The 25,584-nt window shown below is 39.4% G+C and overlaps 1 protein-coding gene across 2 annotated transcripts in view; it reads right to left on the bottom strand.

The window, feature by feature from the left end:
* Positions 1 to 25,584, bottom strand: part of LOC124775098 (ralBP1-associated Eps domain-containing protein 2) — a 136,410-nt gene that overhangs the window by 61,143 nt on the left and 49,683 nt on the right. For both annotated transcript variants that reach the window (XM_047249915.1, XM_047249916.1), the window contains exon 8: positions 8,204 to 8,477. In XM_047249915.1, coding sequence (XP_047105871.1) covers positions 8,204 to 8,477 — 274 coding nt within the window. The remainder of the gene's footprint in view (positions 1 to 8,203; positions 8,478 to 25,584) is intronic.

The raw sequence follows: 25,584 nt of genomic DNA on the forward strand, positions 1-25,584 counted from the left end.
CTATTCTATCCCATGGACAAAGAAAGAAGTAGTCAGAAAGGAAATCGATAAAATGTTAGAATGGGGTATTATTGAGCCCTCAGATTCTGAATATTGTAACCCTCTTGTGGTGGTAATTAAACCCAATGGCGACACCAGATTGGTGTTGGATGCCAGAGAGATCAATAAGATCATTATACCTGTACAAACGCGACCGGAGAACCTAGAAGAGTTAGTACAAAAGTTTTATGGTGCCCGCTTCTTAACTTCTTTGGATATGCGTAGTTCATATTGGCAAACTAGAACATATCTAGAAAATGTACTGCATTCGTTTTTCTGGGCCGAAGTTACCAGTTAACTGTCATGCCATTTGGGTTGAAAATAAGCGGTGGTGTTTTCATATCGGCATTAGATACCGTACTGGGCAGAGACCTTTTGAATGAAGTTACTTTATATGTGGATGATTTGCTAATTGCTTCTGAAACTTGGGAGGAACATTTGGACTTATTAAGAAGAGTTTTTGCGAAATTTTTGGAATATGGAGTTACTGCAAATTTGAGCAAATCCAAGTTTGCTCATAACCAATTGAAATTTCTTGGACATATAATCACTACTGAAGGGATAAAACCAAATCCTAAAAAGATGGATGCGATTAACAGATGTGCTTATCCAAAGAATAGAACGGAATTAAAGTCATTTATCGGCTTAGTTTCATTTTTTCGATGATTTTTACCCAATCAGTTAGGAAGCCAAGACTGTTTGTTACGGCTGTTAAGAAAAAATGTCATGTGGGAGTGGAATTCCGAATGCACGCAAGCTTTTGATAACATCCGCAATGCTTTGACTAATGCTCCACTGTTACATCATCCGAGACTTGATCAAGATTTTTATATTGCTGCGGATGCTTCTGAAACAGGATTGGGTGCCACTCTTTTCCAGATGGACAATCCAGAAGATATCAGTACCATCAAGATAATTGGGTTTGCCAGCAGAACACTCTCTAGCTGTGAACGTGCATATTGTACTACTGAATTGGAAGTACTGGCCGTGGTCTGGTCCCTTAGAAAGTTTCGCTATTTTGTATATGGAAAGAAGATCATTGTATTCTGTGACCACAAAGCTTTACCTTTTATTTTAACAGGAAGGATGTTCCATTCACGTTTAACCCGGTGGGCCTTGCTACTGCAAGAATATGATATTACGCTCAAATACATCAGAGGGAAAGACAACATCATAGCCGATGCTCTTTCAAGATTACCGAAAAGAAAGAATGCTGACGAGTGTGAAGAACGGACTATTGACTTTAAAGTCATGAATTTATCAAGGCAATATTGTGAGAGGCAGATTTCACAGCTATCTCGAAGTCTTCCACAACTGCAAGAAGATGATAAGTTGTGGAAAGCCATTAGGCATGCTGTCGAAAGCAAAACACTAAGTCACTCTCAAGAACAGTATCAATTAAAATCCGGAATATTGTATCGGAGGAAGGATGAAGAAGATGTTTGGAAAGTTTGTGTTCCAAATAAATATTTAGAATCACTAGTATGGTACACTCACTTGAATTGGGGTCATTTTGGTGCCGCTAAATGTACAGCCAAGATAGCACAATACTGCTATCATCCAAATTTGGGACGTATAGCTACAAATATTCTTAAGAAGTGCAAAATATGTCAGAAGGTGAAACCCATAAACTATTGTTGGAAGATAGAATTACATCCTATCATCCCACAACAACCTTTAATGTTGGTGTCATGTGACGTCTGTGGACCATGTCCCATGACACGTGGACGGTTCAAATATGTATTGGCTTTCTATGATCTCTTTTCAAAATATGTGAAATTATATCCTTTGAAAAATCTCCACGTTCGACCCATGTTACGCAAATTTATCAATAACTATATAACTGAGCTTGGCAAACCTATAATGATCTTGACAGACAACGCTGCTTATTATACAAGCAAAGTATGGAGACACACTATGAAAGAACAAGAAATCCAGCACATTTATATCTCAAGATTTTACCCTTGTGGAAATCCGGTTGAAAGAATCTTCCAAGAGTTGAACCGATTTTTACAGACGTACATACCCAAACAACATTATAAATGGATCGATTGGATTTATGAATTTGAGAAAGTGTATAATGACTTACCACACTTATCGACAGGTTATTCACCTAACGAAATAGTATTTGGTGAAAGTATTGTGCCAGAATGGATGAAGAAATTACCTGGATAGAACAAAAGATTACCAAGAAAGAAGATATGGTGAAGAAGGTCTACGAAAACCTGAAGCATCAAGCACAATTGAGAAAAACCCGTTTTGATAAAAATGTGAAGAAAGTAGTCACATATGATGTAGGGGAAGAAATTTTATTGAGAAATCACCCAAAAATATCAATCAGGAAAAGACTGAATAAGAAATGGCAATATTTATAGACAGGTCCATACAAAATAATGAAAATAGCTCATGAAGGGAGCTACCTCCTGGCAGATTGTGATACTGATGTAATTAAAGGCTTGTTCCCTCACATAGACCTGAAGAAGTATTATCAATAATGAGCAAAATATAGATTCAAGAAACACTGAATGATACCAAGACTACACTCAGTGGACTAAATAAAAGCACCAGTGGATAAATACGTACTTATACTAACTTACAAAGAAAATTAAAGAATGTACCGACGATTTCCATGAGATACCTTCTTGGTATCAGCAACAATGACGACGCTGAAATAGAAATACGATTTATCCTCTCACCAAACAGCGAGGATGGACGATTTAAAAGTGGAATTAAGAGGAAAAGAAAAGGACCAAATCCTCTCTGGTTAAACAAGTGGCCTGATAAGGGTTTTGGCCTAGGATGCCAATCGTTGAACCCGGCTGTGATCCCTGCCTTGCACAGTCGGTTGAAGAACTGAGGGCTTCATCCAAGAAAAAAAATGTGGTGTGAATATGAAGTGATTAGTGTGAAGTGTTTCTAAGACAACCTATAAACAAATGTGGAATTTAGTTAAGGGCATTTTGTCTAGGCCCATTAACTCAACTTAAATATTGTAGAATGTATGTACTGACTTGTTGAGTGAATCTGAGAGTGAGTGTATTCGCCGAAACAAATACCCTCTCCTGTCACAGTACATAAAAAAAAATAAGCCTGTTCTGTCTGGAACCCTCTTCAAGACATCACTGTCTGGGGGGCCGTGTAACATTACGAGTCAAGACAGCTGTAACTGAACTTGAATAGCGTAAAGTTATCGTTAAAAACGCACGCCACGCGATTTGTTACGATTTGGTCGGTCATAATATTAGTAACATGCTTTCGAATACATTTAAAATATAACGGCGATACCTGTTTAGCATTATTGGAAATAATATGTAATAAATTAATGAGTAAGGTAGCCGATTCTATAAGAAGAGGTGAAATTGGGCATATTAAGGTGTTTTGCTTTATGTCGACTAAGCCGATAATACGGCGTCTTTTTTTCCGTTTACTCTTAGAAAAAAAAAAAAAAAACACAAGTAACGAAGTGCTAATTGTGCGTTGTGAAAAATATAGGGGCGAATTTTAAATAGCTACAGTGCATAATCAGACTAACAAATGGACATTCAGTTACGCAAAATAGCGGACACTGAAATGTGGTCATTAAATTGAGTACACCTACAGGGCGGTCAATTCCGGGATAAGTCTATTCGCATCTCACGAGGGACGCAGTATTGAGACCGGTTTTTTTTTATTGTATCATGGAGAGCGGGCTTCAATTTATAAAAAGGAGAAAAGCTGTATCATTATCATTGACTGTTGGTGTTAAGCAACCAAAACTGTTCATCACAGGGTTTCGGTGAATGAGTGGTGAATGCGAAATGAAACTGTGAACGAAGTTATGTTAAATAAAGCAGAAGAGACAAGACAGTTTGGTCGTATCTGTTATTATTCCATAAACCGTAACATTTATTCTCGTTGTACGAAGCCTTTATAGATGATCGTTATGACAATTTGCTTTGAAGGGATCTCGTTACGAGTTAAGTTTTGGGGACCTGGTCAACAGGGGATAGTTCGTAGATCTTAACTACTGCAGCTATTCTGGAATCAGGTGCTACCATGACTGTTGTGTGTTGTCAACGGCTTAAGGTCATCATATCTCTTGCTCTAAGATCGACGCGCCTTTCCTCTTGGTATAACGGTGTCTCACGGTAACCACGACAACGCCGACGGCGAAGGAAGATACGGTAGATCTTCCTTCCACGACTGGTTCAACACGGTTGCTACTGGAAAACTGTGAAATCCAATATTTTACAGAATGCCTAAGCAGTATAAAGAAACCAAAAAGCTTTACAAAGGGTATGAAATGCATCTTATTTAAGACTCTGCCTAGGCATTTAATGTAATGCCAGTTAAGTTTAATGCAAAGTATGAAAGGAATAATTATGTTACTTAGAGTTCTTACTTCTCATAATAATTTTTTTTTATAATTCTCTTCACAAACAAGACGACAGATTAGGAATGGGCAGTTGCATTGCAGATTTATGGGCCAACATTCTTGTCAAATACATTGTATTTCAGGAATAGTTAATCCCTGTGCGAGAAAATTTTGGTTTACAAACATTATGTTGATGACATTGATTCTTTTCAGTGGCCACTCTTCTGAAATACAACAACTTGCCAATGAATTTCATAAAATGTATCCAAGGAAGTCATTTACATATTAAGTCGTGGATTTAACAACTTGGCATTAACCTCTCAATGATTTGGAGATTCCAATATGTGGAATAAAAACAGCCAGAAGTTGTGGTGTGTGTGACCAGTAACAGATAAACGTGCAATTGACACTCTAATATGTGTATTATGTTATGTATGAAAAAGCCAGGCTGCTATTTTTACAATTGTCGATTTTAATTATGACTATGCCTACTGGCAGCACGTCATGATCAGAATGTAAAACTTAATAAGACTTCTGAAGAAGGCCCATTTATATGTGTTGAACCAGGTCAAGAGCTCTTTACTTCCACCTTCCACAACTGGTGGCTGTTTTTATTCCATATATTATATTGCACAGATGCTGATGCAGCCATGCTTAAAAAAGATTCTAAAATTTGGAGATTTGCAGGGAAAAAAATGTGGCTCGGGTTCCATGTTACATTAGGGTTCGTTTTTCCCCAGTTGGATAAATGGCTAGGGACATGCAAGCCACCTAAGTGACGGGCCAATTTCTGCTTCCCTCAGATTAGCAATTGCAATTTGCACTCTTTATTCACTGCAAACACTCTGAACAGTGGGCAGTGAGGCACTCAACTTTTGAGTATTGTAGTAAGTATGAGTGACGACAACAAAAAGATATCCACCACATCATCAGGCCATGATGTGAGACTTAGAATTTGAATAATTAAATTTTTTAACCAATAGTTCCTCTGCAATCGTTTGAGAAAAACTGCATAATAAATCCAAAACATTTGTTGTTTTTATTTTTTTGTTACAAGTAAAACGTTTTCTGAAAAATTACTTCAGCAACTTTGCTTTGTTTGGATACAGTATGTTCTTTCAGCAGCACTGCAGATGACTCAGCTTTCAACTTTCTGCTTTACTTGAATCAAACCGACATGATTCTTTGCGTGCCACAACTAACATGGACACGTCTCCAGCAGTGGGATCAACTGTTTGAAGCTATCTCCATAGTGATGTAGGTTAAGATACTAGATATCACAGCCTGCAGCCATTCGCCCTGTTGTGCCCTTGTTTGAGAGTATTCAAAAATCAGAATTTTGTGTGACGCTCTTTAGCTTTAAAAAAGTACTGCTGTATGGACTGGTTGTGTGGCTTAATGAGCAAGGTAAGGGCCTCACATGCTGAAGGTTGTAGGTTAGAATATCATCATTAAGTACTCAGCATTTTCTTATTTTTAAATCTTTATTGCAATGACTTTGATAATTAGTTGTATTCAGTTAATTGGTTTAAATGTAATTTTTTATTTCTATCACTTTGTCACACCATTTTAATCACCCCAATCTTTATTTGCTCTCATGTTTCCTTATATCATTCTTTTTATGCTTGAAATCTTTGTTTACATGATTTTAATTAATTTCATGTATTAATTTCAATTTAATTTCTATCTTTTATCATCCTATTTTTTCATCCATGTTACTGTATCCATTATTTCTATTCCTCATTTTGCTTTAATTACATTTTACTTACAATACCTTCTTTCAGTCAAGTCTAATCTGTTGTTATTTTCTCCATAGTACAATAGGAATCTAGGCTACGTTTTAAATGTCTGTATGATGATTACCATCCCCGAAACCGGAACACCTCTTAACAAAAAATACATTTTTGATACCACTGCACAGTCAATATGAATAAATTTCATCTTTTGTTTTTTAACTGATAGATTGGCATTTTCAAATATTTAAATACTATAATAGATAAACATAATTAAATTCAGAATAAAATGTTCACTCTACAGCGGAGTGTGTGCTGATATGAAACTTCCTGGCAGATTAAAACTGTGTGCCGGACCGAGACTCGAACTCGGGACCTTTGCCTTTCGCAGGCAAGTGCTCTACCAACTGAGCTACCCAAGCACGAGATCCCCCAGGCTGTGGCTAAGCCATGTCTCCGCAATATCCTTTCTTCCAGGAGTGTTAGTTCTGAAAGGTTCGCAGGAGAGCTTCTGTGAAGCTTGGAAGGTAGGAGATGAGGTACTGGCTGAATTAAAGTTGTGAGGACAGGGCATGAGTCGTGCTTGGGTAGCTCAGTCGGTAGAGCACTTGCCCGCGAAAGGCAAAGGTCCCGAGTTCGAGTCTCGATCCGGCACACAGTTTTAATCTGCCAGGAAGTTTCATAATTAAATTCAGATTCTTAAAAATTCTGAATGGGGAAAGAAGATATAAAGAAAAAATGAGAACAAATGAAAAAGTCCATATGGTGAGTAAAATGATGTGACAAAGGAATAAAAATCATATTTAAACCAATTAATTGAATAAAAATAATGATCGAAGTTATTTTAATAAATATTTAGAAGTAAAAAATTTAAAGCACCTGATGAGATTCAAACCCAAAACTTTCACATGTGAAGGTTTTACCCAATCCATTACGCCACACAGTCAGTCTATACCATGCTCCTTTTTTAAAGCTACTAAGTGTCATGCAAATTTCAAAATTCTTTTTTCAATGATTACTCACGAACGAGGGTCCATCAGAGTGAATGGCTGCAGAGTGTGATACGTGGGATCCTAACTACATTACTGTATATACAGTTCTAAAAAGTCAATCTCACTGCTGGGAACCTCTCCTTGTACGAATAGCAGCAATGAATCTTAATGATGCACACTAAGCTTCACAAGAGAAGTGCTTTAAATGAGCTAAACATGTACCTCATGCAAGTTTTTTCTTATTTTTGTGCCATCTCAGCCAACTTCAGATACATAATATATATATATATATATATATCAACTTTCCTTGCATCTGCTGCTTATATTGCACACGTTATAACAAACAAGGACATTCAGTTACTTAGCATTGTTCTCTGAATTTTATTCACTTAATGCTTCCTGAATGAAGCTAGGATGGATGGTTATTACTTATTATTTGCCTTTTGCTGTTTTAAGTGTTCTGCAATTTGAAAAAATACCAACACCAAAGTTCTGCTCATGTAATTCTTCACTTCCTTTGCTGACACTACAATATTATGGAAAGGGTACATTGCTACTCACGACATACAGCAGGTGCTGAGTTGCAGACAGGCACAGTGAAAAAGGAATATTTTCAGCTTTCAGACAAAGTCTTTCTTCAGAAGTAGAATTCTCACAGCACAACAATAACATCAACAACAACTCTCACATCAGGTGTGTGTGTGTGTGTGTGTGTGTGTGTGTGTGTGTGTGTGTGTGTGTGTGAGTGAGAGAGAGAGAGAGAGAGGTATTAATATTATCATCTATCCTTTCCATAATACTGTTGTTACTCCATCCTGGACTTTCCCATTATTTGATTTTGTTGACACTATGCAAGACAAAAGCATGATATTAGCTCCTCATGAAACCTCTTAATTAATACTTTTTAATGTCTCATTCTTCCTTTCATACCTGCTACATCCTACTACCAGGTTCTAAACAAATGCTGAACTTCAGGATAAAATCAAAACTATTACAGTTAATAAAGGCAGAATAACTGGAGCTTTGAGAGATAAGAAATCAAAATCATATGTATTTCACCAATAATATTTGAGATTTTTACAAACCTGCTGGTTTCTTTGCTTGTGGCCTCTGAATGGGTCGAATTTCTGCTGGTGCTGCATCTGTGTGAGTCACAGCAGTAGAGAGTACTTTCTTGGGGCTGCCTGAGTCTGCACTTCCACCAAATTGTTCATATGGAATGGCTTGTGGTTCAGATGGTTTTCGTGGTGATCTGCAAGGTTCTTCTTCAACTGCCGCACTAGCAACTGCCGCAACCACACTAACACCCTGTGACTCCGGTGTGACTCTCAAAGCTACAGGATGCAGAATTTTAGGATCCTAAACAAAAATGTAAAGACAGTTACTCAACAGCTGCCACTGTAATATGAAGGGGCATAAACTAATACTTTTATTTTCACATATTTGTGGTTCTAAGAATTAATTACATACATGGCACGTTTAAAAGTTAGAGCCAGCTGGCTTGGTGGGAGGAGGGTGTTTTTAATACCCACACAGACAACATTTTCTGTGTGTTCACCATTACTCTTCAAATACCTGACATAGTGGAACATGCCCTTTTTAACATCCTGTATAGAATTTTGCCACGTGGTATTTTTCCCAGCCTAGAACTGAAGTTGATAGCACTCTTCATTACCTTCAGAACAATGAAAAGCAATAGATTTCATGAAAACCAGGAAAAGGCAAGTCTCATCATGCAGTAAGTATAGCCGTTAGGGGATGTTCACATACCAAGTTCTGATTGCTTGGATAGTGTGGGTGGTAATATGTGGCTGTGCACATTACTGAAACTAGGTAATTCTTGATATCGGGGCCCAATGTTATCGATTCTGAATGGCAAGTCTCAGATTCCCCAGTGTCTGATAGTACACTTCAGATGTTATTGGTGCTCCTTGCTCTTTTGAGTATTCCTGTTTTATTCATAACTACTATCGCCATGATTTTATATCCAAATTTTATTTATTAAATATTTTGGTTTTGTGATTTTAATGATAGTACTGCATACACTGTTGTTTTGACTCCATACAAATGTCATGAACCTGTTTCTCCATTTGCTACAGTGCATTTCTAAAAACTCAGTGTCAGAGAGAGAAAACAATATTCACTATAGCACAGTCAGAAAAGAAGATCACTGACAGTTCAAGAGTACTTGGCACAGCTTCTTCGCATGTCTACCTCAACTAATCATAAAAGGTCATTTTGTATATATCTCTACAGCAACTCCTCAATGTCCTTTCACTTCCATACACAACTGTTGTTTGTGTCTCCAGCCATTTGTGGTTTGCAGAGAAAAACTGACAACAGCACTGCTAGCTGTCAGGTATTTTCTTTCACCAACTCTACTGTAGTCAGCATACAGTGGTTATTAATGGGTGGACAAGTGCAAGTTGATATTTGTAAAGAACTAAATTTTCTACTGTTAGCTCATACTTTTGAGAAAATTTGTATAATGCAAGATGTAGCAGAAATAACTCCCAAATTTTAAAGATTAATAAGAATAAAAATTGACATTCACAAATTTAATGCACAGCTTGAAAGATTAGTTTCGGCCATTTACATCACACACACACACACACACACACACACACACACACACACACACACACACACACACATTATATTTTGAAAAGGGGTGTCATCCAAATGATGAGCGTTTATTTCTATGCACATCTGAAGTCTCTCCCTGAAATTCTAAATGACCTTCCTTGTCATGTCTTGTGATATTGCCTCAATTTTATGATAGGTAGATGCATTCAGGTCATGTAGCATTCACAACTTATGACTGAAGATGCACGCCTGGAGTTATATCCATACAAGAAACACACAAGGGGTGATATGGGGAAACTGGCTGGCCACACAACATCACCCCATGACGAAACCAGACACCCTGCAAACATTTTCCTAAGGAGGCCCACTGGCACCCTGGCTCTGTGTGCAGTGGCACAATCATTTGAGAACTACATAGCAGGATGTCCTAGGTCACTGATGTCAACTCCAGGAAGTTGCATAGCAGTTGTACAGAATGATCACAAGATGCCGTCACTTTCTTGGGCCTACCTGAGTCTGCTTTCTTCAAGAATGTATGAGCCTATAATTCCAAGATCAATGACAGAGCACCAAACAATTATATATTCACTGCAGAGCAGGCACTCAAGGAACTGTCGAGCACCACTTGCAGCCCAGTTCTGAAAATTTTGTTTATTGACATTGCCTGACGAATGAAAGTGCACTTCATCATTAGCCAGTAGATTGGCGTCAGCTTCAATGGGCAGCTTCCATGTTAGTGTCAAAACATGCTCTACAATTGGCCCACCAACATTTACTAAGTTCCTGCACACTCACCACTTTGTACAGATGGTTGTTTGTTTGTGTGTGTGTGTGTGTGTGTGTGTGTGTGTGTGTGTGTGTGTGTGTGTGTGTGTGTGTGTGTTTTTGTAAGGTAATAACTGAGGATTGTGCGACTGGCCAATCACTTAAAAACAGATAAGCAAGTCACCCTGATAACGCACTAAGAACATCCGCTTTGTCTTTTAGGGAGTATGTCGGGGATTTCATTGAATCTTAAAATTTGTGCTACCATCATCTCGTTGTCTGCTAAAATAGTAGCAACATCTACATGCAAATTAAGCTGTTCCCTACTTTCTGAATGCAAAACAATCAGTTAAATGTGGCACTCTAAATATGTATGACACAAGCACTGTAAGTTCCTCTCAGGAAAGCAATCAGGTTATGCCCTATCCTTAGATGTGTGAGTGGGACTTCATCTTGTCTGTGTAGTTGGAAGAGGATATGCTACACGTGTTTCTCACTCATTCCGTGACCTCCTCCTTCCCACTGACAGAGGACACTTGTAAATCAATACTGAGGTGACAGTGTTTAGGGAACAGCACACTAAACAGGATTATCAGTACGTGCCTGCTTGGCTGCAACACCAGCCAGTTTCTTTCCCTGAATCGCATGTTTACTGGTTCTCAGCAGTATGAAACCTCTCTCTGAAGCCTTCATAGGCACATGTTTGCATCCTGGACATTCTGTGCTTATGTGTTTTCTGACATACAATGTATAGACTGAATGGCGTATAGTTAGTCAGAATAAGCAATACATTTCTCAGCACAAATACACAGATACTGTCAAGTTTGTATGTAGCTCAGCATAAAAAAAGAGGAGGAAAAGAAATTTAATTTTAAAATTTTTCACAAAACTGCCTTTGTCATCACGGTAAGCAACAAATAGAAGAATTGGCATAAAATAAACAACTGTTGTAAGAAGGTGGTTTCACTGTGGAACCACTTGGACATACAGTTTTCAACCACCCATCATTTTATAAGACATATTTGAAAGCAATTTTACGTGTTTCCTGGACAGAATGCCTCATCTCTAAACTTCCATGAGCTCATGATGCCCAAAATAAATTATATTTCTAAATAAAAAACAAAAATCAGCCTAAAATGGTAATTTATATCAAATTGCACCAGCAGTTTCATTTCAAAACCACTCATAAAAGCAGTAGTACCAACACAAATTTATGTTGCAATACTTTTTGACATACATTGAGGTGACAAAGCCCATGGGATAGTGATAAACACATATAAATATGGTGGTAGTATTGCGTACACAAGCTATAAAAGGGCAGTGCTTTGCTGGAACTGTCATTTGTATTCAGGTGATTCATGTGAAAAAGTTTCTGATATGACTACCGCCACACAATGGGAATTAACATACTCTGGACACAGAATGATAGTTGGAGCTATACGGGTAGGACATTCCATTTTGGAAATCATTAGGGAATTCAATATTTCACAATCCATTGTGCCAAGAGTGTGCCGAGAATACTAAATTTCAGAGATTACCTCTCACCACAGACAATGCATTAGCTGACAGCCTTCACTTAATGACAGAGAGCAACAGCTTTTGCATAGATTTGTCAGTGCTAACAGACAAGCAACACTGCCTGAAATAACTGCAGAAATCAATGTGGGATGTATGAGGAATGTACCCATCAGGACAGTGTGGAAAAATCTGCAATAATGGGCTGTGGCAGCAGACGACCCACTCAAGTGCCTTTGCTAACAGCACGACTTTGCCTGCAGCACCTCTCCTGGGCTCATGACAAAATTGGTTGGACACTAAACAACTGGAAAATTGTGGCCAGTTCAGATGAATACTTTTCAGTGGGTAATAATCACTATGTGGACGATGTGGCCTATTCTACACCATATTTTAAATCTATGTGACAATGCTATGCTGATTATATTTATGTTTTGACGATGCCATTATGGCCGTATCACTTTAGGACATGGTGTAAAAAAAGATCTGAGGATGGTCATTACAGACTGAAACCTGTCAACGTCTAAGAAATCATTTGTGATCAGAGATTGGAATAAAAAAGCACAAGGAAAATTAACATCAAATTTTGAAACTGTGGACTGAGACAAGGAAATGCACTCTCATGCATGCTTTTTAACATAGTACTGGAGAAGGTAGTAAGGACAGCTCAAATCAACACAACAGGCACCATATACAACAGAATGGTGAAGCTTCTTGCCAATGCATATGATGAGGATATTCTTGCAAGAACACAACTAGCTACTAAAGAAACATCTAGGGTACTGGTGGTAGCAGCAATAGAAATAGGATTTGAAGCAAACATGAACACAGTAAAACGAAATACAGTGAATAATAAACCAGAACTAAATACAATATTAGAAGTTGACCAGATGCAAATAGAATCTGTTAGTGAATTTGTCTATCTAGAAACGCTGATAACATCACAGAATGATATTAGTATGGAAATAAAGTGGCCCATCCACACAGCTAATAAATGCTGTTATGGGCTGGCCCTCCAATTTAAGTCTAGAAATCTGTCCAGAAGAACGAAGTGTCAGCTGTATGAAACTTTAATGCATCCTGTATCAACATATTGCTCAGAAACCTGGACACTAATACAACGGTGTGGAGAGCTAACAGCATGTTTTGAACAAAAGGTGTCATGCAAAATCTACAGGGCAACTAATGAAGGTGGAGCGTTGAGCAGACAATAAAATTTTGAACTTTAGATATTATATAAATAGTCTGGAATCATAAAGTTCATTAAAACAAACTGCATGAAATGGTTTGCCCATGTTTTTCATATATAACATTAGTACCCAAACAAAACAGCACTGCTGTCTGACAAAGAAGCAGGGGAAGACCAACACTTTGATACTTGGATGATGTGCAAAAAGATTTAAAAATTATTTGTGTCAGAGCATGGAGAAGCAAGACGATGGATGGAGACTAACAGAGCGATATACTACAGCAGGCCAAGCCCCACAAAGAGCAGTAGAGCCAGTAATAAGAAGAAGAATAACAGAGAGGTCAGTTTCTGTACAAAATCCTGAACTGCCAACACTTTCACAATCACGGACAACTATAGGGCACCATGGCTCATTATTTCTGCAGTGCATTTCCAATAATTTGTTGAGCCAATGCCACATCACACCAAGATGGTGCACTACACCGGACAATATGAGGTCTGACATGACAATACGAGGTATCTCATGACTTTCGCCACCTCAGTGTACTTACTTTCACTATCAATAACCTCCTCAATATAATAATTGTCAAATGTCAAAGTATTGTGACAACACAACAAAAACCACCTCCAACATGTGTTTGTAGTCTGAAGATGATCACTGACTTTTCAAAACCAGCAATGGCACTGAGAAATGCTCAAGTGATAAGTATCGAACAATATAAAAATAAAAGTGTCCATGATCTTTGGGTAAGTCGATTTTACAAAGCATCCATAATCTTGTTGAATCTCTCAAAAGATTTTGAAGTACTGGGATGGAAGTGCCCTGCCTGCTCTATAAACTCATGAGTAAGGCACTTCAAGATGTCTTGTGCTTACAGGTCTCATGTGTGGCAACCATGACAACTTAAAATTGAATGTAAATCCCATAAACGTCACCAAATATTTAAACTTTAGGTAATTATCCCCAAGTATTAAAACAGGTAAATTAAAAAGACAATAATAATGGTTTATAATAGAGGGAAACATTCCACGTGGGAAAAATATATCTAAAAACAAAGATGATGTGACTTACCAAACGAAAGTGCTGGCAGGTCGATAGACACACAAACGAACACAAACATACACACAAAATTCAAGCTTTCGCAAGCAACGGTTGCTTCGTCAGGAAAGAGGGAAGGAGAGGGAAAGATGAAAGGATGTGGGTTTTAAGGGAGAGGGTAAGGAGTCATTCCAATCCCGGGAGCGGAAAGACTTGTCTGCTTGTGTCTGTGTATCTGCGGATGGATGTGTGTGTGTGTGTGTGTGCGCGCGCGCGAGTGTATACCTGTCCTTTTTTCCCCCCTAAGGTAAGTCTTTCCGCTCCCGGGATTGGAATGACTCCTTACCCTCTCCCTTAAAAACCACATCCTCTCGTCTTTCCCTCTCCTTCCCTCTTTCCTGACAAAGCAACCGTTGGTTGCGAAAGCTTGAATTTTGTGTGTATGTTTGTGTGTATGTTTGTGTGTCTATCGACCTGCCAGCACTTTCGTTTGGTAAGTCACATCATCTTTGTTTTTAGGTAATAATGGTTTAAATTGACATACACACGGCTGCAAAATACTAACACGAATTCTTTACAGACGAATGGAAAAACTGGTAGAAGCCGACCTCGGGGAAGATCAGTTTGGATTCCGTAGAAATGTTGGAACACTTTAGGCAATATTGACCCTACGACTTATCTTAGAAAATAGATTAAGGAAAGGCAAACCTACATTTCCAGCATTTGTAGACTTAGAGAAAGCCTTTGACAATGTTGACTGGAATACTCTCTTTCAAATTCTGAAGGTGGCAGGGGTAAAATACAGGGATCAAAAGGCTATTTACAATTTGTACAGAAACCAGATGGCAGTTATAAGAGTCGAGGGGCATGAAAGGGAAGCAGTGGTTGGGAAGGGAGTGAGACAGGGTTGTAGCCTCTCCCCGATGTTATTCAATCTCCATATTGAGCAAGCAGTAAAGGAAACAAAAGAAAAATTCGGAGTAGGTATTAAAATCCACGGAGAAGAAATAAAAACTTTGAGGTTCGCCGATGACATTGTAATTCTGTCAGAGACAGCAAAGGACCTGGAAGAGCAGTTGAACGCAATGGACAGTGTCTTGAAAGGAGGATATAAGATGAACATCAACAAATGCAAAACAAGGATAATGGAATGTAGTCAAATTAAGTTGGGTGATGCAGAGTGAATTAAATTAGGAAATGAGACACTTAAAGTAGTAAAGGAGTTTTGCTATTTGGGGAGCAAAATAACTAATGATGGTCAGAGTAGAGAAGATATAAAATGTAGACTGGCAAAGGCAAGGAAAGCGTTTCTGAAGAAGATAAATTTGTTGACATCAAGTATAGATTTAAGTGTCAGGAAGTCGTTTCTGAAAGTATTTGTATAGAGTGTACCCATGTATGGAAGTGAAACATGGATGATAAATAGTTTGGACAAGAAGAGAATAGAAGCTTTCGAAATGTGGTGCTACAGAAGAATACTGAAGATTAGAAGGGTAGATCACATAAGTAATGAGGAGGTATTGAATAGAATTGGGGAGAAGCGGAATTTGTGGCACAACTTGACTAGAAGAAGGGATCAGTTGGTAGGGCATGTTTGGAGGCATCAAGGGATCACCAATTTAGTATTGGAGGGCAGCATGGATGGTAAAAATCGTAGAGGGAGACCAAGAGATGAATACACTAAGCAGATTCAGAAGGATGTAGGTTGCAGTGCGTACTGGGATATGAAGAAGCTTGCACAGGATAGAGTAGCATGGAGAGCTGCATCAAACCAGTCTCAGGACTGAAGACCACAACAACAACAACAACAACAACAACACACTCATCTGTAGAAAACTTAAAAACTTTTGTGTGTTACCCATTTTTAAAAACCAGCTTGCAGTTAGTTGTTGGCATGCTGCTATTGCAGGTTTTAAGAAGGAACAAAAAACTGTGAAACTGTCCACAATTAAGGAGCATTTGAATATTCTTCATACTGTGGAATTTGTGCTATTGATGGCAGTAGCAAAGTTTACACTAAAAATATTTTCTTGAGTGACACCATTCTTCTGTTCAAATCTATCAGAGAGAACTTCACCACCTCGGGGGGAGGGGGGACCGTTATGATATACGAGTATGCATCTTGCCACAGAAGCCCCCTGATGGAGCTATCAGATTACATTGTGCCTCTATGTAGTGTTGTGTATTTTATTTCAATACAAAATATGTGAATTAAATACTGTCTTCACAGGAAAGTCATTTGTAAAACTGACTTCAGTAGGATCAGGTTGTTTATAGTTGAACTGTAGCACCTGAACCCTCACTGAAAGCAATTAAGAAGCTGACTAGCTTTGTGTGTCCAGACCAGATGGCAGTTAACCGTTCAGTCCAAGGTCTTTCACACACAGCATATCAAGGTGACATTTCTCCAATTGTTGGAATATGTTCAGTCCCTCTCTGGACTGAGGAAAGGCACCACTACTGTCTCCCATCACTAGTCCCTGACAGTTCTGAATACATCTCACCCATGGGGAAGAGGCAGTTATAGGACTCTCAACTACTGGTTCGGAAGTTCACCCCAAATGTTTTCACTATTGCACGGTGAGAGTGCAGCACTGGATAAATATTGGTAGTGGTGGTACTCCTGTTGAAACTCTCCACCTTTGCCTAGGTGGTGTCCAAGTGGTGTTTACAGACACCAATTCTTCAGTATAATTGCTACTATTGCCCAACTTCATTTTCTACAATTCTTTATAATGGCTTTCCATATTCATGTTGAGATAGTAGACTGCTTTATCTACTACAAGGACATATACAGTATATGAGATATACACTGTGATAGCTACTGTTTGCAAGTCTTAAATGAGGGGAAGAGGTTACAAGTTCCATTTTATTAACAAAGACAATTATACCACATACAGCCTCCTCTCCAATGAGGTCATCCTTTTCTTGGGATGCTGTAGCCTCTTAGCTTCCTAAGGTCAATGTATTCAAAATCTGTCTAACACATAATCACAAATATGTTCTTGTGCCAGTAGGTCCCATTCATCCACTGAATGCATTCTAGTTACACTGCATGATGAGAGCAGTTTTATCAATGATTTTTTCTAAGTGTTTCCACATTGTCTTATTGCCAATATTGCAGCTGAGGATTCATGGGAGAAACTGCTTGGTTCGCTTCATCAGAATTCATACTGCATTACTCCTAGTCTTCTTCAGAATTGTCCATCAACACAAAACTGAGATTGTCTGATGATCTCTGATCCAGTCTGTATGTTTCTGTTTATTCACTTTGTTTTTCCTTTCAGTCATAGCGAAGATTACAGCTATTGTGGCAGGTCAACTGCTGTAGAATTCTTAACCAGTCAGGCCAAGTATAGTGGCTCTCTCACTTAAGAGTCATCAGGCACATTATCTCTGGTGTCTTGGCAAATATCTGCGATTTTGTTTTTGCATTGTTTAGCTGGAGTCAAACCAAACAATTACTGCTCATCATCTTCTTCACACGGTGCCTAGTATCAACAGAAAACATCTGTTAGTTTTCCAATACAAACAAAATTATTTTTAAATCAGAATTGTAGTTGCCCACTTGATAGAGTACTCCCAAATTAGTCTAGTCTGATATTTGTTTTATTGATGTACAGGGTGTACATAAACTCCGGGAAGACTTTCAATTATTTATTGCACAGGAACTAAACATTGTACAGATGTCATACATGTTAGATTTTGAAGAGAAACTCTGAAAGTTTTAGTTTGTTGCATACCCATCCCAGCTTCTGCATTAGCTCCAATTTGAATGGTTTCATAGACAGGTTCTGTTGGAGGACTTTCCACACTGTCACTGGAGCCATTTGAAGCTCACAGGATGCATGACACAACTTCTTTGGATTCCTTATGAATGTCTCTCATACGCACTCCCCATTCACTTCACTCACACTGGACCGTTCGCTTCTCTTTGCTGGGCACAAGCAACCAGTTGTAACGAATTTCTTGTGTCAGTGACACATTGCCTTCCCTGTTGGTGGCTTCTTACCATACTTGGTTCTAAACATCCATTGAACAGCTGTAGCACAATTGTTTTTGTCGAACTCCAACACACAGAAAGCTCGCTCCAAACCTGAACTCACCATGTTTGCGACTAGCGCTGATTATTGGCAAATTACCAAGCTATGCTGTGGCAGTATACTTGAAAAAAAACTTTCAGTGTTTCTCTTCAAAATGACATATGTATAATATCTATATAATGTTCGGTTCTTGTACAACAAATAATTGAAAGTGTTCCCGGACTTTATGTACATCCTGTATATTAACAGGAGCAGCGAAACATGAAAAATAAACAGCAATCCAGCAGCAAATCAGCAGTACTGTGTGATTGGCGTAGCTGTCATCAAGGGTCAGAACAGTGTTGACGCTGCTCTAATACTGATTATTCTTCAAATTTTACTGTCCCTGTTAACAGGAATCGATAAAACAAATATCACACTAATCTGAAACCCTTCTATTGAATGGGTACATAAAATTCCACTTAAAAAAAACACTGTTTGTAACAAGAAACAAACTGATGCTTTCTGTCAACACAACACATAGATTTAAAGATGTTTTGAGCACTATTTGTTCATGTGACTCCAGCTACACAATGCAAAAACAAAATTGCAAACATCTGCTGAAAACCCAGAGAAAATGCACCAATCCACTCTTGGGAGACACACTCTGTTTACAGAACATGGGTGGCTGCATACATTTGTTTAACTTTTTCATCTCATCATAAGGCACTCGTATGGGGACTCATCTACTACTTATTTTCCTCTTGAAAATTCTGCAGTTCCAATCCATGCTGTGTGGTCTCTGAGTGGAATTATAAAGTGAGAGTGTGACGCTCACTTATAGAAGGAGAAATTCTGCATTAGCATGCTACTAAAAATGTGGACTGTTTACAGTTATTATAAAAGCAGCAGTCTCTTTCACATTCACAAGTGACTCACTTCATAATATTTTGACAATCTGTTACTCTTTCAAGTCATTCCTTCCTCAATTCCTTTGCATCAACATTGACAATGCCGTGGCAAGAAGCTACACAATCACTTGATTTAATAGAATTATGCTTTCCTCCACAACTGTGAAGTCCACTTTTTCGATTTAAGTAGGTGGTCACTCTATTCACTAGTAGTCATTTCTTTGAGCAGCACCCCATTCTGAAGCCATTTCATTGATTTTAGCACTGTAATTAGAAAACACAGGACTCAGGACTTTACAAATTCAGAAAGGTGCCACTTAACCAAATGAACCTTTTAATCATAACTAAGTTTTGACACCGATGTGCTCTATTACAATCCACATTTTTTTCTAGAGGATTATCCTGTTATTATCTCTTTGATGATAGGGTGGTAGTTACAACAATTAGTGATTCACACGACATGGTGTGTGTGTGTGTGTGTGTGTGTGTGTGTGTGTGTAAAGAGAGAGAGGATGACGAAGATGATGATGATGATGACGATTATTTGTGGGTAAAAGTATAAAACAACAAAGTCGCCATGCTATTGCTTGAACTAAATACAGACAAGTGTGATGAAACTCTATGAATTAATAAATAAAACAACCAAGTTGTATACATGCATAAGAACTGAAAATACAACCCTGATATGGTGAGCATCATAAAATACCGTCTACCGTCAATAAAAGCAGCAGCATCAACAAGTTTGTTTCCCCGGAACTCTATGTGCACCGGAACTAAGTAGAAAACTATTTCTTTTTGTTCCCTTTGCAAGACAAGGAAAATGTCCTGCACTTTTTACACCATCCGATCTGCTGGGTCCATCTGACCAACAGATACTGTGGGAATTTGATCAGATCACCTGCCTCATTGCCCTCAAATAGCAAACAATTATATGTAATAAATTGAAAAAGACTCTGGTAGCCCTATCCTGACGACCATGTCAGGAAACACGACACGGCAGCCAGTAAAATCCCCTTCCCGAGACCCATATGTGTAAACAGTAATCAAATTTGGGTGGCAATGTAAAATCTTGTTAGATTTAATTTTAAAAATATTGTTTGGGGTACAATTCTTCCTGTGAGCAGTCAATTCAAAACAATAATCTGGGCCTCCTCAGCAGACAGGAGGGTCCCCTACTCCACCCCTAGCTATGGACCTTAATCCCCCCCTGACCTGTAGCAACTCAAGCCGTCACACAGATCCCACATGGCTTTGTTGCCCATGGAAAGTGACAGAACGGTTGTTCCAGTGGCAGTTATACAATGGAGATGAATGCTAGTAATTTAGGAGCAGAGACAGTACTGTATGCTTGGCAAACCACAAGGACAAGACATTGAATACACAGCACAGACAGACCAGCCTCTGCTCACAGCCTAGCAATTGGATTGTGCAATAAGACCCTGTTCACAGCCTAATACTCCTCATGGCAAACCACATCCAGCATTTTGAGATATGAAGGCCATGCTGATCCATAAACCTGGCATCCATATTCAAGCCGGGGTCACAGAAAAGCCTTATTAAGTTGGAGTGGACATGCCCTATAGGCTCCCAAAGACACATGACTGACACATTTAAGGATGTTTAAAGCCTTATCAAAAGTGAGGTCCAGATGTTTCACCTTCTCCTTATAAGTGAGGACCATATCTCCCCCCCCCCCTTCCCCTCCCATTTTAAAGAAGGTAAATTAGAGAGAGAGTGGGAGTGATTAGAACCACCATACACAGTTTTCTCCTATAAGTATTTAAAATCTGTGGTATTAGACCATTCCTCCAACCACCTGTTCATCAAATGCAACTGTCAAGTAGCTGTTGCTAGGTTGGAGGAGAAGTCGTCCACAAACCAGGAACACAGCATGGGACACTGCACTGTGGACTTAACACTGTTTATTGCAATGGCAATTGCCATAACACTTAAAACACTCCCTTGAGGGACACCATTCTCCTCCTCAAAATGGTCAGACAGGACCTCATAAAAGTGGGCAGACGGCCACAGAACCCTTACCGAAATGAAGTGCAACAAAATATTATGCCTCCAAATTGTCTTATAGGCCTTTTCTAAATTGACAAAGACACTGATAAAGTATTCCTTAGGGAAGAAAGCTTATTGAGTAGCTGCTTTGAACAGGGTCAGCCTATCGAGTGTGGAGACGTACTTCCTGAAACCACACTGGGAGTGGCTTAGTACAGACCTGGTTTTGAGAACCCACACTAGACCCCAGTTGACTATACGCTCAAGCATCTTTCCTATGCAGCTTGTGAGACTAATGTTACAGTGACTACTGAGGTTAGTCTAATCATCCCCTGGTTTTAAAGCTGGGATTAAACCGTATTCTTTCCACAAGTTGGGAAAATCTCCTGTTATTCAAATTTCACTGAAGAGTTGAAGGAGAATATCCTTCAACCCTGGGTCCAACTGTTTCAACATGCTGTATGTTGTCACGTCATGACCACACACAGTATCACGAGCTACAGACAATGCAGAAACCAACTTCCAAATAGAGAAAGGCTGGTTGTATTCCTCCATGTTGCTGGAAAAGAAATCAAAACCAACCCTCTCCTGTGTCTCCCGATAACAATGAAAAGCTGGAACCTGGCTAGAATCGGGCCATGATTATCTCATATGACGTAGCCAGTGTCTGAGTAACGTCTGTTGGCAATGTTAGGAGCCAACCTGCTTTCGTATAGTTGCTATTGGTGGTTGTAACTCCCATCTGAAAATCCTCTTAATAGCTTCACGTATTTTGGTTGTGGGTTTGAAACTATTGATGTAGTTCAGGAACTCGTGCCAATACTTCTGCATACTCTCGCGAATTATTTTCCTAGCCTTTGCTTTCGCCATGAGGAAGGCTGCAAGGTTCGCATCTATAGAGCACTGAATGAATCTTCACAAAGCTGTTCCCCAGTCCGTGATAGCAGAATGACATTCATCATTCCACCAAGGGACACATTGCCTCCTAGGTGCTACTGATGGCCTGGGGATGGATGTATCGGCAGATTGGTGAATCACAGTCACTACGTGATTCACCCAGTTCTGGACACCTTTACACTCCTTGAAAGCAGCTAACTGTCTGTATAGCAACCAATTAACCTTTCTGAAGAACTATCTCAGTTGCTTCCTTTTGTGATCTTTTCCATCTGGGAGATAGATCCAAATGGGGAAGTGGTCACTATCATGAAGGTCATCATCTACTTCCCACTGAGCATTATCAGCTAGGATAGGCAAGCACAAGGAGTGGTCTATTGCTGCAGATGAACTTGTAGCAGTGCTGAAATGTGCAGCAGGACCGAAGTTAATCTATATGATGTCTGCAGTTTGAGTGAAATCCTCGAGTATCTGCCCTCTGGGGCAAGTGGTGTTGGATCCCCACAGAGCACTCCTAAAAGAGAAAGGGTCAGGGCAGTTCAGCAGTAAGCTGCTTGAGGTAATCACTGTCAGTGGGCTCATGAGGTGGGATGCACAGACAGTATACTGTGACATTAACATGGGCCACTCTCCTAAGAGCAACTGCTTGTAGTCTTGTGGTTAACAACACAAGTGAGGAGTGAAATTTACACCACTACCACCGCTTTTGCCCTGTCACCAGTAAGGTCGCCTTTCCTAAGGTGATAGCTTCCAAGTACATGTGTATTAGTAGCTTTAAAATGTGTCTCATGAAGACGTAGGCAGACAGGTCTATTCTGTACAAGGAGTCTAAGTTCTTCCATGTGGGTCCTGTATCCATTCATATTCCACTCTAGTATGGAAGCCATTTTGGCAGTGTAGTTTTATTGTAACCCTATCTTAATGCTGGTATTGTGAGACACTTGTAGAACTAGGGGAAGTGAGGGGCAGAGGAAGGGAGGGGGGGGGGGGGGATATGAAGGCTGTCTGGATCAGATGACAAGGCATTTAAATCTATGATGATGTCCCCAGTTGTGAGACATGCCACAAATGCATCTGATGGTGACTGGGACAGCTTTGAATCCGAACGCCGTAATCCTTTTCCTGCCCCTTTCCCTTTGAGGAAAGTGGGGAAAGGGAAAGTGAAGAGGCACTCTGCTGTTGGAGTGCCTTTTCAGTGTACACATTAAAGTAGTTCTTCCTCTTCCACTGGAGCTGCATGGATTGATATACCTTTACCTTCTATGCTTTGGCAGGTACAGGTACAAGTACAGGTGCTGATGACGGATAATGGGGTGCTAGTCATTGTGTGTGTCACAGTATCTACCTTGGGAACAGGTTTCTTCACCAAGTAAGCAAAAGAAATGTCAAAGACAGGGTGTTTAATTGCCTTCTATTCTTTCTCAGCTTCCGTGTAAGGGATCCACTTTATAACACATTTATTTCTTGAATTTTACGTTTCTCAGCAAAAACTGGGCAACTTGGTTCCAGACTGGGTGACTTACAGAGCAGCTGATGCATATCACTGGAGACATGCACTCAGTGCCAGATTTATGTGCTGCCTTTCCACATTTCCTGCAAATCACTTTACCTCTACAATTCAGCATTGTGTGGCCAAATCACTTGCATTTGTAGCACCTCATAGGGTTAGGTATAAAATGCCTAACCCTACATTGTAGAGACCCTGCCATGATTTATTCAGGCAGCATAGGAGAATTGAAGGTGACACAGCAGATGGCAGTCTTCTCACACTCTCCATTAGTTCTTCATGTCCTTTGTTCCATGTCTACTATCCCCTGTGATGCTCATGCTTGTTTCAGATCTGTTACATCCGAGCTCGTAACATCACAGCATGTGACCACGTCCTTGCTTGAGCTGAGAGATGTATGCACCTCAACAACAACATCATCATGGTCACCCAATATGTGTGACTTCTTAAGAAGTTCCACCTGCTTTAATCCATTATTTTCAACCAAAGAAGAACCATTATGCAGTTGTTTAATAGACCTTAAGATTCCAGCAAGCCCTTCTAAGCCATTATGAATATAGAAAGGGGGCACTTTTTCAAATGTCCCCTCTTTCCTCTTGTTCACCAGAAACACATTTTGATTTATGACTCCTTGAGCCCCATTGATAAAGACCAACTGATTATCAGGAGAATTAGCCGCACTCATTTGTTTTGATCTATGGGTGTGAGCACTCCTGAACTTCACACCTATCACACTGAGAGTTAAAGAATTTCATTTTGATGGTTCCATCTCATTCCTATAAGCAGCTAGAGAAATTAGGGTCCACTCAGGCAGAACCCTGCTTGCCCGAAAAAGCCTTATACGATTGAGGTGCAGCAGGTCCCCAAAGAATGCCCACTAGTGACTGTTACGCCTAGACAGCCATGCATCTCATCAGCAAACAGTACACCTTCAGGTTGAGATGTTTGTAACATTCTCATTCATGACCCAGGTGGTTAAGCCGTAGAGGCAGGTCTCCAGAGATCACCGACTAGTAACTGTTCAACAGAGAGAGAGAGAGAGAGAGAGAGAGAGAGAGAGAGAGAGAGAGAGAGAGAGAGAGAGAGATGTACCACCTTCACAGTTAAGCCAGAATCCCCGTTTCCTGTGACAAGCGCTGTTGCAGATGACTGATGGTCTTTGTCACCAGTCCTCAGCTGAGGCACCCAGGAATCTCAAAATCCATACCCAACCTAGACAGGACACTATCCTTGATGTTCTTGCCATTGGTCACACACCAGGAGGCAATTTGTTTTTAAATGCCTCAACCCTAAAAGTACACTTTTCTACAGTGCCATGGGCTGTAATACACTGCACTTACCCAAGTATAAGATGATGACCCCCTTTTTTTCTCAAGAGACCTCTTGTGAAAAGTTCATTTTTTTATTTCTTTTTTAGTTTTTTTATTAGTCTAACTAATCAAAATCTGACAAAGTATCTGCCTAAAATGTTAACATTATACCCATTCTAAATTTATGTCATTTAGTGACTGTCTACATTCTGATAATACAAGGAGAAATAAAATTAACGAAAAGAAATGGTTTCACTATTTTAATCATCATCATCATCATCATCATCATCATCATCATCATCATCATCATCATCATGGCATATCGCGGACAAGAAAAAAAAATTCCCGGATTTCCCGGTTAAAAATACACTTTCTCCCAGGTGAAAACACACTTTTCCATCTTAAGTGACAGTATACTTTCCCTCGGAACTGCAAAATGTATCAATCCTTTGAACGATTATGGTTTTAGACATGGGTGTGGAATTTCCCGGCACTTTAGAAAACGAAACTCAGGGAAAAATACACGTTTTGGAAATATCTTTGACATGCAGCAACATGTATGCTGCGTATTTTTGTATTACGAAAGTATACATTGGAACTCCACCAAACACCACATATTACTTTCTGGATCATTGAAATCGAGATAGCGAAGCTCTTTGGAAGCCAGTCATAGCTCATGTCACGTGATGTCGCCAGCCGATGACAGCAAATATTCAGAGCA

This window comes from Schistocerca piceifrons, chromosome 2 (assembly GCF_021461385.2).
Source record: "Schistocerca piceifrons isolate TAMUIC-IGC-003096 chromosome 2, iqSchPice1.1, whole genome shotgun sequence".
Classification (NCBI taxonomy): Eukaryota; Metazoa; Arthropoda; class Insecta; order Orthoptera; family Acrididae; genus Schistocerca; species Schistocerca piceifrons.